Here is a 15,494-nt window from a genome sequence, read left to right on the forward strand (position 1 = left end):
GCTTGCATGAAATATTTTTTTCCATCCTTTCACTTTCAGTTTCTTTGTGTCCCTGTGTCTAAGATGAGTCTCTTGTATGCAACATATTGATGGTTCATTTTTTTTGATCCATTCTGCGAATCTATATCTTTTAATTGGGGAGTTTAATCCATTTACATTCAACGTTAAAACCGTGAAGGCATTTCTTGAATCGGCCATCTTATCCTTTGGATTATGTTTACCATATTTTTCCCTCTCTCTATTAATATCCTTTATTGTACCCATACCGAATCTCTTTAGTACTGAACCTTTCTCCAAGTCTCTCTGTCCTGTCTTTGTTTCTCTGTCTGTAGGGCTCCCTTTAGTATCTCCAGTAGGGCAGGTCTCCTGTTAGCAAATTCTCTCAGCATTTCTTTGTCTGTGAAAAATTTAAGCTCTCCCTCAAATTTGAAGGAGAGCTTTGCTGGATAAAGTATTCTTGGCTGGAAATTCCTCTCACTCAGAATTTTAAATATATCGTGCCACTGCCTTCTTGCCTCCATGGTGGCTGCTGAGTAGTCACTACTTAGTCTTATGCTGTTTCCTTTGTATGTGGTGAATTGCTTTTCTCTTGCTGCTTTCAGAACTTGCTCCTTCTCTTCTGTGTTTGACAGTGTGATCAGTATATGTCTCGGAGTGGGTTTTTTTGGATTTATTCTATTTGGAGTTCGCTGAGCATTTATGATTTGTGTATTTATGTTGTTTAGAAGATTTGGGAAGTTTTCCCCAACAATTTCTTTGAATACTCTTCCTAGACCTTTACCCTTTTCTTTTCTGGGACACCAATGAGTCTTATATTCAGACGTTTCATATTATCTATCATATCCCTGAGGTCCATTTCGAGTTTTTCAATTTTTTTCCCCATTCTTTCTTTTATGCTTTCATTTTCCATTCTGTCATCTTCCAGGTCACTGATTCGTTGTTCAACTTCCTCTAGTCTTGTACTATGAGTGTCCAGAATCTTTTTAATTTGGTCAACAGTTTCTTTAATTTCCATAAGATCATCCATTTTTTATTTAGTCTTGCAATGTCTTCTTTATGCTCTTCTAGGGTCTTCTTGATTTCCTTCATATCCCGTACTAGGGTCTCATTGTTCATCTTTAGTTCTTTGAGTAGCTGCTCTAGGTGCTGTGTCTCTTCTGGTCTTTTGATTTGGGTGCTTGGGCTTGGGTTATCCATATCGTCTGGTTTTTTCATATGCTTTATAATTTTCTGTTGTTTTTGGCCTCGTGGCATTTGTTGAACTTGATAGGGTTCTTTTAGGGTTTGTAGACCTATTGAAGTCCTTATCTCTAATTTATCAGATCTACAGCTTCGTGGAGTACACTTTCTCTAACTAACCAGCAGGTGGCGTCCACGAGCCACCTGTTCTCCACAAGCCAGATCTCCCCTGCTTAGCCTTTTTGGTGAGTGGGGGAGTGAGTCTTGTGGGGCCCAATTGGTGTACCAAGCTTGCGTGTGTAGTTGGTGTTGCCTGACCTGTATGTGGGGCGTGTTTCTGGGCAGTCGGGGAGGGGGGGTGGCCCTAACAATCAAATCTCCCTGATGATCCTAGAGTTTTAAAGCTGCTGCAATAGTCTAATCCTTCAGTTCAGTCCTGCCACAGTTTGTCTCTGCCACTGACCCACAAGTCTTTGGTATTGGCGTATGGCTCCTGAGACTTGCAAGTGGGCCCCTCTTCCAGGCTGTGCACCCCGGGTCCTCTGTTGAGGGATGACTGTGCTATGTCACAGGTGAGTGCCGTCCCCCCAGGGCAGTTCTGGGCTGCTGGGCTGTGTAGGGAGGCTCCCAGTCTGCTCAAATGATGGCTGAATGGGGCTTTGTTAATTCACACTGCTCCACCTTCCCAGCTCTGGGAGATTCAGCTGAGGTTGCAGGGAAGGCTAATGTCCACGCCCAGTTTTGTGGTGTGTGCCTGTTATTTGAAGCACTTCCGTCACACTGGGTTGTCTGTGGCAGCTCTGGGCTATGGGGCTGGCGATGGGCAGGAGTGTTTCCTGTCCACCAGGATGGTGGCTGTGAGCGGACACCCCCCTTTTCTTGGGAAGTTGTGTTGTTTAGTGAATTTTCTCAGCCACTGGATTATTGCCTTTTGTCTCAGAGCTCTCTTAGTTCTGCTCTTGACTTGACGTGCCCAAATTGCAATTCTTTGAAGCTTTCTGTATTGAGCTTCTTAGAGTAATTGTTTTAGAAAAAGCAAAAAGGATTTAAAAAAAAAAAAAAAAAAAAAAAAAAAAAAAAACGGCCCTCCTCAGAGATCTAATGGGTTATTGGAATGCTAATAGACAAAGCAACCAGGGCCATTAAGGAAAGGTGCACAGGGCAGAGAGCTCAGCTTTGCTTCGGGATTTGCATATGCGCCTCAAGGCCTGAGCTCCGCCCTTCCCCTTTCTGTGTTCACCAGAACTCCAAAAATCCTCTGCTTTTATTTTGGAGTTTTCCGTGTTGTTTTTTTTCTATGCCTGTCTCCTCTCTGCTGGGCTGGCTGCTCTCAGAGTCTCTGGTGTCTGGTCTCAGTCTATCTATGGTTGGAGTTTGAATCAGTAGAATGAGTTTTCTATAAGAGCAGCCACTGCAGTTCTCCCTTCTCCTTCCCGGAGCTGACAGCCCCTCCTCCCCCGGGACTGAGCCTGGCAGGGAGGGGCACGAGTCCTCTGGCCGCAAAAACTTACAGATTTCGCTGATCTCAGCAGTTCCACGTTTTCATGAGTGTTGTATGAAGTATGCCCAAAGACAGATTGCTCTGTGGTGTCCAGTCCACGCAGTTCCTGGCTTTTTACCTACTTTCCTGGAGGAGTAACTAAAACTTACAGCTCACCAGTCTGCCGTCTTGCCCCGCCTCCAGCTATAGCCTTTTGAAATGTATTTCTTAATAAGACTTGACAGTTGAAATGACTCCTTGATCCATGGGCCACAGAATGGATGATGTTAGCAGGCATGAAAACAACCTTCATCTCATTGTGCATCTCCATCAGAGTTCTTAAGGGAATAGGTTCATTGTCAACAAGCAATAATATTTTGAATGAAAGGAATCTTTTCTTCTGACCAGATCTCAATAGTGGCGTTGAAATATTCAGCAAATCATGTTGTAAACAGATGCTGTCATCCAGGTTTTGCTGTTCCATTTCCAGAAGACAGGCAGAATAGATTTAGCCTAATTCTTAAGGGCCCTAGGATTTTCGGAATAGTAAACAAGCATTGCTTCACCTTAAAGTCACCAGCTACATTAGCCCCTAACAAGAGTCAGTCTGTTCTTTGAAGCTCTGAAGCCTGGAGGCCAGGCACTGACTTCTCTCTAGCTATGAAAGTCCTAGGTGGCAATTTCTTCCACTAGAGGCTGTTTCAACTACCTTGAAAACAGAAAATCTGTTGTTTAGTGTAGCCACATTCATCAATTATCTTAGCTAGATATTCTCGGTAGCCTGCTGAAGCTTCTACATCAGCACCTGCAGCTTCACCTTGTACTTTTACATTGTACTTTCACCTTAAACCTCATGAACCAACTCTGCTAGCTTCAAACTTTTTGTCTGGAGCTTCCTCACCTCTTTCAGCCTTCAAAGAAGTGAAGAGAGTTAGGGCCTTGCTCTGGATGAGGCTTTGGTTTAAGGAAATGCTGTGGCTGCTTTGATCTTCTATTCTAAAATGTTCTCCATATCAAACGGGCAGCAGGCCCGTTTTGCTTTCTTATCATCCATGTGTTCACTGGAGTAGTACTTTTAATTTCCTTCAAGAACTTTTCCTTTGCATTCACAGCTCGACTAGCTGTTTGGCACAAGAGGCCTAGTTTTTGGCCTATCTCAGCTTTCGGCATGCTGTCCTTACTAAGCATAATCATTTCTAGCTTTTGATTTAAAGTTAGAGACAGGAGACTCTTCCTTTCACCTGAATACTTAGAGGTCATTGTAGGAATATTATTTGGCTTAATTTCAATATTGTCGTGTCTCAGGGAACAGGGAGGCCTGAGGAGAGGGTGAGAGGCAGGGGAATGGTTGGTTGGTAGAACAGTCGAAACGCACACAACATTATCAGTCATCTGCTGTCTTATATGGGCACAGTTTATGGCACCACAAAACAATTAACAATAGTAACGTCAAAGATCATTAATCACAAATCATTGTAACTGATATAATAGCAATGAAAAATTTTGAAATATGTGAGTTACTAAAACATGACACAGAGACACGACGTGAGCACATGCTGTCGGAAAGATGGCACCGAGACTTGTTCGACGCAGGTTGCCACAAACCATCAGTTTGTAAAAACAGCAATATCTGTGAAGCGCAATAAAGTGAAGTGTACCTGCTACTTCCATCTGAGCTGCCTGCACATTCAAGAAAACAACCGTTTAAGTGTTGGTCACAATTCACCCACCAGAATATTGAAAATAATCTTGTTCAAAGCTCAGCTCCAAGGCAACCAGCAGATGGTAGAGAGCAGAGGTGCAAGGGGATTTCATACTGACTGCTAAAGCACTGATGCAAAAATTCCTAAAAAAATTTTAGGATATACAGGATATATGTATTTGTCACTGTTAATCAAGTCTGCCTTAAAGAAATCAGTTAAGAGGTAGAGTGAAAGGAGATGCTTCATTGAAGTAAAACATTCAGAAGAATAAATAGGTATTGAAAATAATATATGGATTAGCCTTGAATTTATGTGCTTACATAAGGGGAGTTTATTGCTAGTACATGAACTCTCTCACGCCCCTGAAAAGGTTTATGTAAAGCTAGCTCAGAGGCAGAAAATTCCAACCACTTGGTTTTCTTCCGTTCCACGTTCCACGATTCTAAACCACAAGGGCACATTGTGTGTCTCAGGGCAGACGACAGTCCTGTCCACCAGGTGGCAGCACACTCTTACCTATCTCCTCACCCAAGGGCAAGAGGGCAATGAACACTCATTAAAAGCAGAATTTTCAGGTGTTTGAGCGATATCTATGTATGCAGAGCTGAAATAGCTTCTCCTGTCCTGAAAAATCACACTGTATACATAACTGGGTTAACAGGTAAAACATGTTTGGAGCCATTACTCAAAACCTATGCAACTTTGTAACCAGAAACCCAAGCAGTTGCCCATTTTCTGCCTCTAAGGCAAGCTTTGTATAAACAATCCAAAGGAAAATATTAACACAACTAAAAAGATGTTAAATTTTTAGAAATTCTTTACATTACTAATCAAACATATTATAGTAAGTAAAGAAGTGGGGTAAGGGCAGGTTGAGGATGTTCAGGGCAAAGTGCACAAAAAACGGGAGAACCTCACACCAAGCATTTCCAAAACTGAGCACAGGACGGGACCACGGGGGAAAGGGACACCAGGTACACTACCGAATTCCACAGTGCTTGGCTGGGCCAGTGAACACTGTACTCAGCTGGCAGCACGAAACTTTACGTTGTTGAGGGAAACTGGGTACCAACAGCACAATTTCTGCCCTTCTCCCCCGTCATTCTGCTGTCCACCAGGTGAGTGAAGGCACCCCACAGAAAGGCACCCTGGGGAGGCCAAGCACGGACCACTCACCTGCAGTTAAATAGGCGTAATAGCACTGAGACCACCTAGATTCATTTTTTAGCCGCTCAAAGGAATCAAACGCATCCTTGAAATTCAGCTCTATCATGCTGCACCAACCTATGAAAGACAGATATTTTTAGCATACTTCCATAAGACCGTGAGCTTTGCACCCCGTTTGTAAGCTACAAATCTCTGATATCACTGACAAACTTTCTTGGTGAGTGTTCTATGTGAATTCCCTGAAAACTTAAGTTGTTTTTTTAATCCTTAAGATATACCATCAAAGTTTTGAGTAGGTAAGACTCATTTATCTCACAATCAATTAAGCAGTATAAGAGGGAGTAATTTAAAGATTTCTAGAAAAATGCTCCAATTTGCCTCATGCGGTTGTGAGATTACTAAGCCAGGCAGTCCTTCCCCAGCACAAGCAGGCACAGAACAAGCACCAGCAGAAAGCAATACAATTAGATTCTATACACAGCAGTCACCTCAAAAAAGGCTTACAGCACTCACTCACCCCGATATTTAATTGCTAAAATGAAGTTCTCAAACCCTTGTGAGACTAGAGAGCAGGCCAATCAGAAATTAAGTACTTGCCCACCCTCCCCTCTGCAAGTTGGTCATGGATGTAGCTGAGATAGGACCTCGACCTCAGTGGACCAAAGGCAGTCAAGCTGGCATTCTGGCAAAGAGCAGCAGTAACGAAAACGAAAGGAATTTTATTCCCATTAATAATAATAGTATCTGCCCTCGACTGTGCTGAGCACTGTTAGGCACTTTCTATAATTTTTCTAATCCTTATTAAAACCCTTGCAAAGGTGGGTGATGGTGCCCCCTTTTCACCAATGAGGAAACCTAAAGCATCAAGAGGTTGTATGACTTGCTCAGAGCCACACGACTAGCAAGATGGAAGGACTGTGGAGGAAGGCCAACATTCTTTCCTCTACCCACTATTGCCGACACTCTCCACTGCCACAGACTGTGAAACTGTGTGCAGAGAAAGGCCACCAAATCCATGCTTTTTATCCAGGTTCTTTGAACCACCTTTCATGCCACATCATGGCCACTAAACAGAGCTCCATCAGAGTTTAGATGACATAAAAATACATTTTCCATGGGATTATACTTCATCTACTCTCCCTAAGCCTTATCACAGGTTTTGACTGGGCAGGGCCCAATCTTTTAGTCTGCCTTTCTCTTTAAAAGGACCCAGGAAGATAATTTTGTCCACAGCAGGTGAAGCACGTGACAGGCACCCGAGGATCCCCAACCTAATGGGATCCTCAGATGTCACAACCATGGCCTCTGCAGATTGCTTTTTGGATCCCAATTTCTCTTTTGATCCCCCTCGCTATCTTCTTGGCTCATCATTTCTCCTCTCACTACTACTCCTTCATTCCTTTTCTACAAGCTACACAGTGTGACTTTCAAGTGTTAGGCTAAAACTCTAAAAAGCATGAACTCCTTTAAAAGTTTTTTGTTTCAAGCCCAAAATTGTGCTTCCTCTTCTCAGCCTAATGGAGGAACTCTTACCTAAAAGGATTATAGAATTACTAATGGAATAGGATTGGAGAATTCTAGTGCAGTCAGCAAAAGACTTAAAGAGGCAATTTTGGAGAAGACAAAAAAATACTTCAATGTCTGCTTAAAAGTGTACCTCCAGTACGGGAATGGGTTTCTGGGAGCCAGACACCCTGGCGGCTGCTCCCGACCTGGGCTTTCATCTAAGCCTCACGACTGCACACTCCTGGTGAATTAAGTAGCTCAGAAGCCTAAGAAACCTGTCCAAGGACTCCAGAGCAAGTTGGTGGGAGAGCTGAGCTCGTAAGCCACACGCCTAACTCTCTCCCACACCAAATCGTTTTGAATCCTAATGTGCAGTCCAAGGCATTTACCAACGGTTACTAGTCAATTCATTGAACAAGACCTAGTATCCTAGAATCAAAATGTTATAAAGAACAAAGCAGTAATGACAAATCAGATGGAAGATGGATAAGGATCATTATGGGTGCTAAGGTAATCCTCAAAGACAATAAGCGTTTTGCAGAAATACAAACTGAACAGCATTAAAAAAGAAATATTGCACAGGAAAGCATTAAACACTCATAACAAGAAGCTGTAGAGACATTGCATATTTACCAATTTCGTACAGACAGACATGCTGAATTTCTCTCTGATCTATTGCAAGCTCCAAAGCAGTGTGGAAAGAAGTCAAGGCACTGTTGATTTGACACTAAGGAAAAAAATGAAAATAGTTACTGGCTAAGATCTGTTAACATTAAAATCATCACAGTTCAAAATAATTTTTTTCTCCTTAATAGTTACTTTAAACAGAGAAAGATAACTCCTCCCCCGGCTCCCCTTCGGCTTAGCTGATTCCACCAGTGAGGACTCAGCTCAGACCCGCCTCCTCCTCCAGCACACCCTTCACCCCTGCACAACAGAATTGTATTGCAATTATTTGCTAAGTCAGCTCCAGTTACCAGGAACATTCTAAAAAGGTTAGGTACTGTTTCCTCTCCTTTGTATACCCAACCCTGGCATGGAAAGAATCTCAAACTATTGAGTGAATGGACATACGAGGCTACTCCCGGTTAGCACAGTCCTCCTTGATCTCTCTCCTACGGGACCCACTCCTTCTGTATACAATTTATAGTTTGATCCTCTACCCTATAAGACTCTTCTTCAATTGCTTCTGGTCATCAAATCTCCTCTCCACAATTTAGACATTCTCTGAGGATCGAGGTTACATTTCTGACTTGTGCATTCATCTAACACTGTAGCTGGCACCCAGTTGGCACCTGAGGTGAGCTCTGGTGCAGGCTCGTTTTCTTCTCTCAAGAAAAAATTCAGAGACAAGACAAGAGTAGTAATAGCAGGCAGTAAAGTTTATCTGAAAAGCCGGCACACACCGGGAAAGAGCCAAGGTTGGTAAGAAGGAACACACACTTGAGAAGTCAGCACGGGCGCACCCAAGAGAGGTTCTGCACCGGGTTGAGCTATGTCCAGGTTTTATGTTAGCCTGTTGCTGTGCTTCAGGCCAGGGTCGGGGGTGGAAACTCCTGTTCCCCCCTACCCTGGCTGAACCCCTCCTTTCCCTCCATCTGGCTATCTCAGCCGAGTCTGAGAAGTAACGTTTGGTCCTCCTGCTGCTCAGCCCCTCCTCTCTCCCTCCGCCTGGCTATCTCAGCTGCCTCTGAGAGGTAAGGCTGGTCCTCCTTTTGCTTGGCCCCTCCTTCCTGCTCTCCATCTGGCTATCTCGACTATGGCCTGATGCTGACCCTCCATTTGAACCGACTGACGCCCCTGGCCTGCCCAGAGTGCCCTATTCCAGCCTGCCTCAACACTGTCTAGACCCAGAGACCCTCAAGTGCCTGTGCTACTCTTTCTGGATAAATCATTTCACTTTCTCTTCCACTAAAGCCCTTGCAAAGTCTGCCTACCTGATGCTACAAGCACTTGACAAGAGCATCTACAAAGCGTGACCGGGATAAAAAGGGTTAGATTAAATCCTAGTGAGGGCACTGATAGGTGTTAAGTATCAGCAGCAACAATAAATATAAACCTTAACTCCCCGACGAGGTGAACAGCTGCTCCCAGTGAGTGTGCCCAGGGGCCCTCCTTCCAGCCGTCCGGGTGGTGCAGAGCTCTAGCCCCTGCCCACACGCCCCTGGGCTGGGGGTGTCCCCCTCCACCCTCCTGCCTGGGCCTGGCACTGCTTCCCTCCACGTCTCCCGAGCTCCCCTCTGCCCCTCTCCAGTGCCAGCCCAGCAACCTGAAGGGCCACACGGGGAAGCTGCAGACCCCCGAGACCAGCCCCCACACCCGCAGTCCTCAGCTCCTCCTGTCACGTGGTCACTGGGGAGGTCCCCGGGACACGGATGCACAGTGGGCCTGCGAGTGACCTTCAGGACAGCCTGGGCAGGAACACTGTCGCCGGTGAATACAGCCAAGGCTGGGGCTGCATCCAGAACAGCTCAGGGCCCAAAGGACCCCTCCGCTCTCTGCCCCCAGGAAGGTGCAGACTGTGGCATTTGATGTATCATCACCATCCACGAAAGCAGATGAGGTATCTGCCGACGGCGCCTCTCACCAGATCACGAATTCCTGCTCTCCAGCAGCTTAAAACCTGGTTGGAGAGAACCTCACAGGAATGCCAAAGAACCCACAACCCTGAACTTGTTTACAGCGATTCTAAGTACAAAGCCAAATGGCAAAGAGGCAAAATGAAAAGATCTATCTTTCACGAAGAGTGGGGGGGGAGAGGGGGCAGGGTATTATGAGTTGAACTCTGTCCCCCAGAAAGTCAAGTTGAAGTCCTACCCAGACCGTGACCTTATCTGGAAACAGGGTTTTGAAGATGCAACTAGTTAAGAGGAGGCTAAAATGGGTGGGGAGGCCCTGGTCACCATGCTGCTGTCCTCACAGGGGGAGGGCAACCTGAAGAGTGCACAGGACACGTGGTGACACAGGAAAGCCTCTGCAGCTGCGGCTGCAAACCAGGAACACCAGGGTTGCAGCAAACCCCAGAAGCTAGGGAGGGCTGAGGAGGGATTCAGGAGAGTGTGGCCCTGCTAACGCCTTGATTTGGGGCTCCAGCCCCCAGGACAGCGAGAGACACTTCTGTTTATTTAAGGCACCCAGCTGCAGTCCTTTGTCCCCTGGGAAACTAAGCCAGCAAGAGGCAAGAGCCGAAAGCTTCGTGCTCCTGTCAGCTCATCTCTAGCTTTCCTTTTTCTGGACCAACAGCCCTCTTCCTGCATCCCACACAGCTCCACTTAGCTTATTTACTCAGAAAACACAGCTTCTGTGCACTGCTGCCTCACTGGCCTCAGTTCTCGGACACAGGGCATCTGAGGACGGGCCAGCCCCACCGAGCCGGGCTGGCGGCAGGTCCAGAGCCCAACAGCGCAGGGCCACGCCGCCCTTCGGAAGACAGAGACATGCCCAGTGAACATTTCCCGGGCAGCCACTACATGCCAAGGCTGGGGCTAGGCTCTGGAGAAAGACAGACAGTCAGAATAAAGCTCTGATTCCAAAAAAAGAAGGAAGAAATATTCGAATCAACATAATTGCTCTTAACTCTTTGGAAAGCTGTGAGATAGGCAGGTTTTAGTTCCACTTCCAGATAAAGAAACCAAAGTTCAAAGAATTCAAAGTTCTGTTGTTTTAAGCCACTGTCTTTACAGTAAGTTTTACACAGCCCTAGGAAACTAATGCAGCATATTTTTTAAAAAGTTAAACTGTGAAGAAAATACTACGCTCTTTCTGTTGTAAGCACTGTAACAGGATTTGAAAGTACTGTTGTTGTGGAGTTTAATGATATAATCCCAAAAACAAGCATAACTACGAAATTAATTCCAGCTCTGCCCTAATCACTCAGTGAGAAATACAATGAACCACCATTAAAATAGTAGAAATACATCTTCCCTTATTTTTCAGTAAAATAATTAAAAATAAAAAATTATCTGTTGTGGGAGTTTTTATGATTAGAAATTAAAATACAAAAACAAAAAAGCAGAGAAAGAACTATCCTCAATTTGATACAGTAGTCACAGTTTAATTTTTAAAGAAATACACATTTCCTCCCTGAATAGAATCTGGAAAATAGGCTAGAATGAAAAAACCATTAAGCCAAGAGTTGATATTATAGGATGGGCTTTTGTCTTGTGAATCATAAAAACATTCGAAGCCTCAGTTTCATCTCCCATCAAATGAGAAAAAATATTGGCTAGCTTTATCTATTTCCAAAGGAAGCCACGGAGAACAAAGAGTGAAAGTTTTTTCCAAGTTAAACGGAGATCTCTGAAATTAAACATTATCTGTAGCCACTGACTGTTAGGACAAAGATATAGTATGTTTCTCCATTTATTCAGGATTACGCTTCTGTCTTCTGGTAAAATGATAGTTTTTTGATAAGTCTTACATATTTCTTGATACGTTTATTCCTAGGCTTTTTACAATATTCGTGGCAACTGTAAAAGGGATTTGTTCCTTCACTTTAATCTCTAAGTGAGTGTTGTTGGTATATAGTAAGACTTGATTTTCTGCAAGTTGGTTTGTACATGTCACATTATTATACCCTCATAAGTGCTCATAAAATTTTTTTTTAGTTTTTTCTCTTGGGCTTTTTAGGGAGACAGTCAAATCAATTGCAAATAATGACACACTGTTGTCACTCCCTTAAAATATACTTGTTAATTGGCTAAAATTGCCAGTTAAAATACTGGATGATGGCAATGAGAGCACACATCCTTGCTTTATCTCTGCTTTTAATGTTTCACCATTAAATATGGTTTACTACCAGTTTTTAGTAGATGCTATTTTTACTAAATAGAGAAATTTCCTTCTATTTCTAATTTCTAAAAGTTTGCTTGGTTTTTTAAAAATGTGGACTGGGTAGTGCATTTTATTAAATACCACTCAGGCATCTACTGATAGAACTATATGGATTTACCAATTACTTCCTTAATGCAGAGAATGACAAACAAATTTCCCAAAGCTGAATCTCCCTTACCTATTTGGAATAAACCGTACTATGACATATTATGGCATTTAAAAAAGCATTGTTGAATCTGACTTGCTAAACTTATTTAGAATTTCTATGTTCAGAATGAAGATGGATTATCATTTTCTGTTTAGATGAGTTTTGATGTCAGGGTAATGCCAGACTTACAGAATGAGTTGAAAATATTGTCATATTTTTCTATGCTTTGGAATTATGCAAATAATTAGTTCACTTTAAAGATACACCTTTCAATTGAATAACTAATCTAAAATGTTTAAATCACCTTAATTCAATTTTTTTTCTTACTGGAGGAATAAACTTATCAATAGTACCAACTATCAGGACCAACTTCATAGCCAATATCATTTTGGACCTTAGAAAATATCTTTCTGTTTTTATTCTCAGAGGGATATTGAAATAAATGAATTCATATAAATAAAAAGTTCTTAGTAAAGGCTTCTAGTCTTTAGAAATAGGTGTTATGCCACCTGTTAATAGCTCTGGGAAAGAAAGAACAAGATAGTTTTCCATCATTCCGAGCACACATTTGTAGTAAGTGGCAATTAAGCCTCTCAGAAATTGTTTCAGACCCATCAAGAGAAATTCCAGATTTTATCTAGCAGACATAATTAAGAGCTGTAAATTAAGAGTCTACCACAAATACACAAGCATGTATTCTTGCCTTAATCCCATACCCATACTCTTTGGAGACGTAGCAGACCAGGAAAAATGAAACATACAACACTGAGGGAAAGAGTGACTACATGTAACATTTCTACTCAAGTTTAAAAATGTAAATTACTCTTGCTAAAATATCTCTGCATTAATAAGTTTTTAAAGCCCTTTAGACAGTAAAGATCTTAAAGTACAAATGTGAAGACACAAAATTAGTTTCCCAAGTCAGCAAGTAAGCCTGTGGTCTCCTGCTCTAACTCAAAGATTTTTACTAGCAGCACCAACCCGAGCAGATTCTCTACATTCAGCTATGAAGCTAGGTTGCAAAGGAAAGTGGAAATGGAAACAAGGCAAAGTTCTCTGTAGCCTTGACCCAGGCTAGTGTCAAAAGGATATCAAATTCCAGGCTTCCCTGAATCTGCAACACAAGATTGCTTCCCAAGTGAATAGCTTCCTTTTATACCACCGCCAAATCGTGTTTAACATTTAACTGACAAAAACAGCTCACAAACAAAAAGGTCTGGGCTCAGAGCCCATCTGCTGGCATTGCAATTGTGTTTGTATAACTTAATTCTGCTGGTTAAACACGAGGGAGGAGATAACTGTGACAATGGCCAATCAAAGAACACAACAGTCCCTGTGGCCTCAGCTGCTGGGCAAGGGTGTTCCCCAGTCTATAGCTCTAAGGTGCATTTGCTTTGGAGAACAATCAAGTCTATTAGAGAAATAAGTCTGTAGTTTGCAAAACTTAGGCAAAATCTTTGAAGATGTTTTAAAGTAGCTAGCAAGCCAAAAGTCTGTGAAACAGCAGAATTCATGGGATATAGTAAGAATAAAATAAGCACTTGGCAAGTACAGCGTGTGTGTAAGTGTGTGTTACAGAGAGAAGGACCGAGATCTACTTAATATTCATGAGGCACCTGGGTACTAAATATACATGAGCACTAAATACTCAAGATACTAAATATACATGAAAACTTCATGTTCATGAGTTTTGGGTTCTTCATTTGACCACCTGGTGGTGACACCCATTCTGGTGCCACATTCCCTCCACCCAAGAAACACTAGTAAGACTCAGGGATGCCCTCCAGCTTGGCTATCTGGGCCAGGTGTGCACATCCCTGCAGATGCCCCTTTCTGAATTCTCAACTCTGGGCCTTGTAAGCACACCAGCAGTGAGGGGCGCTAGTGGGGCCGAGAGAGCAGGACACAGGGAGCATGGCTCCTCACACTGCCTGCTCCCGTCCTAAGACCATCCACTAATAGCATCTTTCCCCTCGCTTCTTGCCATGTGTCTTAAATTGCTTTCACGAACTGTGTGACTCGAGCCTGTTTTAATTCGCTGTGAGTCTCTCTCTGCCATGGCTTCTGGTAGTATACTTGGAGGCTCCCATGGCATCGGTGGTGTGTGGTGAAATGAAAGAGGAAAACCCCCAGGTGTCCATGGGAGACAGAAATGGGCAGAGTCGACCATCAGAGAATCCCTCCCTTGGGGAACCGTGCATGCCCTCTCCACCCTCAGACATGGGGGGCACGGAAGTGTCCTGCTTCTCCAGAAAACTCTGGTGTAAAAGAAAAAGTAGAGCACCAGACCCACACTGAGCAAATCATAGTACCTCCTCCTCAGTCTGGATGCAGAACCTACCCCTTGGAGTTCTTACAGATGAGGAGGGTGGACAGGGGCATTACCTGCCTGCGTGCACACGCGGACGCATGCATTTCATAGTGTGAGAGCAAGGCCAGCGGGTCTAACCTACTTGCTCTTAGGGTAGTAAACTGCAGAGTAATTTGTATAAGATACTAGGGCATGGCCCCAAAGGTTTTATCAGTTTACACATGCGCCAACAGTTTAGAAGTGGCCTATTTCCCCGTACTTTGTTTCAAACTGAGTGTTTTTAATATTAGCCATTCATGTTGTCTTAATTTGCATTCCCTTGATTCCACTGTGAGCTTCAGACATTATAGGCCCTTTGCAGATCTTATTTTATGGCTCATCTGTTGAGGGGCTTTGCCTCTTTTTCTTCTTGTAGGTTTATATTTATCCTTTCATTATGTTCTAGTGTTGTAAGAGCCCTTTCTGCAGTAAGGATGCTAACCCTTAGACAATCATTTTTTCCCCAGGTTTTTTTTCCTTCATGTTAAAACTTTTTAATTGATGTTTTGGTAAGATCATATATTTTTATGTTGCCTATCAATTGCTTGATCAATATATGATCAATTTCTATCAATCCTTTCCTTAATATTTTTAGTTTAAGAGTTATGCTTAGAAAGTCCCTTATGGAGTTGTTACTGCTACTATGCACATGGAATCAATGAATTTTGCATAATTAGGGAAACTTTTCAACATGCCATAAACATGGCTGCTCTTCTTCTGACAAAAATCCAGGGACTACAGACCTGTAACTATCAACACAGAACTAAGTGGGAACGAGCAGGACATTGGCATCTTCATTCATTCAACACACACACAACACTGAACCCCAACGCCCTGGTCTGAGCAACCGCGAAACAGCAGTGACCCAAACAGACAAAGCTCCTGCCCTTGAGGAGCTTATGTTCTCCTTCCAACGAGGACAGATGGAGAGGGAACCAATAAGGAAAGCACTTGACACAGCATGTCCCATGAGGAAAAGTCCTCTGGGCAAGATGAGGTGGAGGGGAGGTTAATTAGGGGGACAGGGAGTCCAGGGTGGAGTGAGGCTGCAACACTCAATGCCATGCTCAACGGAGGACTCGCAGAGAAGGCAACTTGAAACCAGGACCCAGGGGAGGTGAGGGAGAG

General features: G+C 43.4%; 1 protein-coding gene across 2 annotated transcripts in view; it reads right to left on the reverse strand.

Annotated features, from left to right (window-relative positions):
- TTC39C (tetratricopeptide repeat domain 39C) overlaps positions 1–15,494 on the reverse strand; it is a 168,832-nt gene that overhangs the window by 18,493 nt on the left and 134,845 nt on the right. For both annotated transcript variants that reach the window (XM_037806394.1, XM_037806393.1), the window contains exons 7-8: positions 7,669–7,762; positions 5,539–5,646 (exon numbers count right to left, since the gene is read on the reverse strand). In XM_037806394.1, the coding sequence (XP_037662322.1) occupies positions 5,539–5,646; positions 7,669–7,762 (202 nt within the window). The remainder of the gene's footprint in view (positions 1–5,538; positions 5,647–7,668; positions 7,763–15,494) is intronic.

The sequence above is a fragment of the Choloepus didactylus genome, chromosome 16 (assembly GCF_015220235.1).
Source record: "Choloepus didactylus isolate mChoDid1 chromosome 16, mChoDid1.pri, whole genome shotgun sequence".
Taxonomy (NCBI): Eukaryota; Metazoa; Chordata; class Mammalia; order Pilosa; family Megalonychidae; genus Choloepus; species Choloepus didactylus.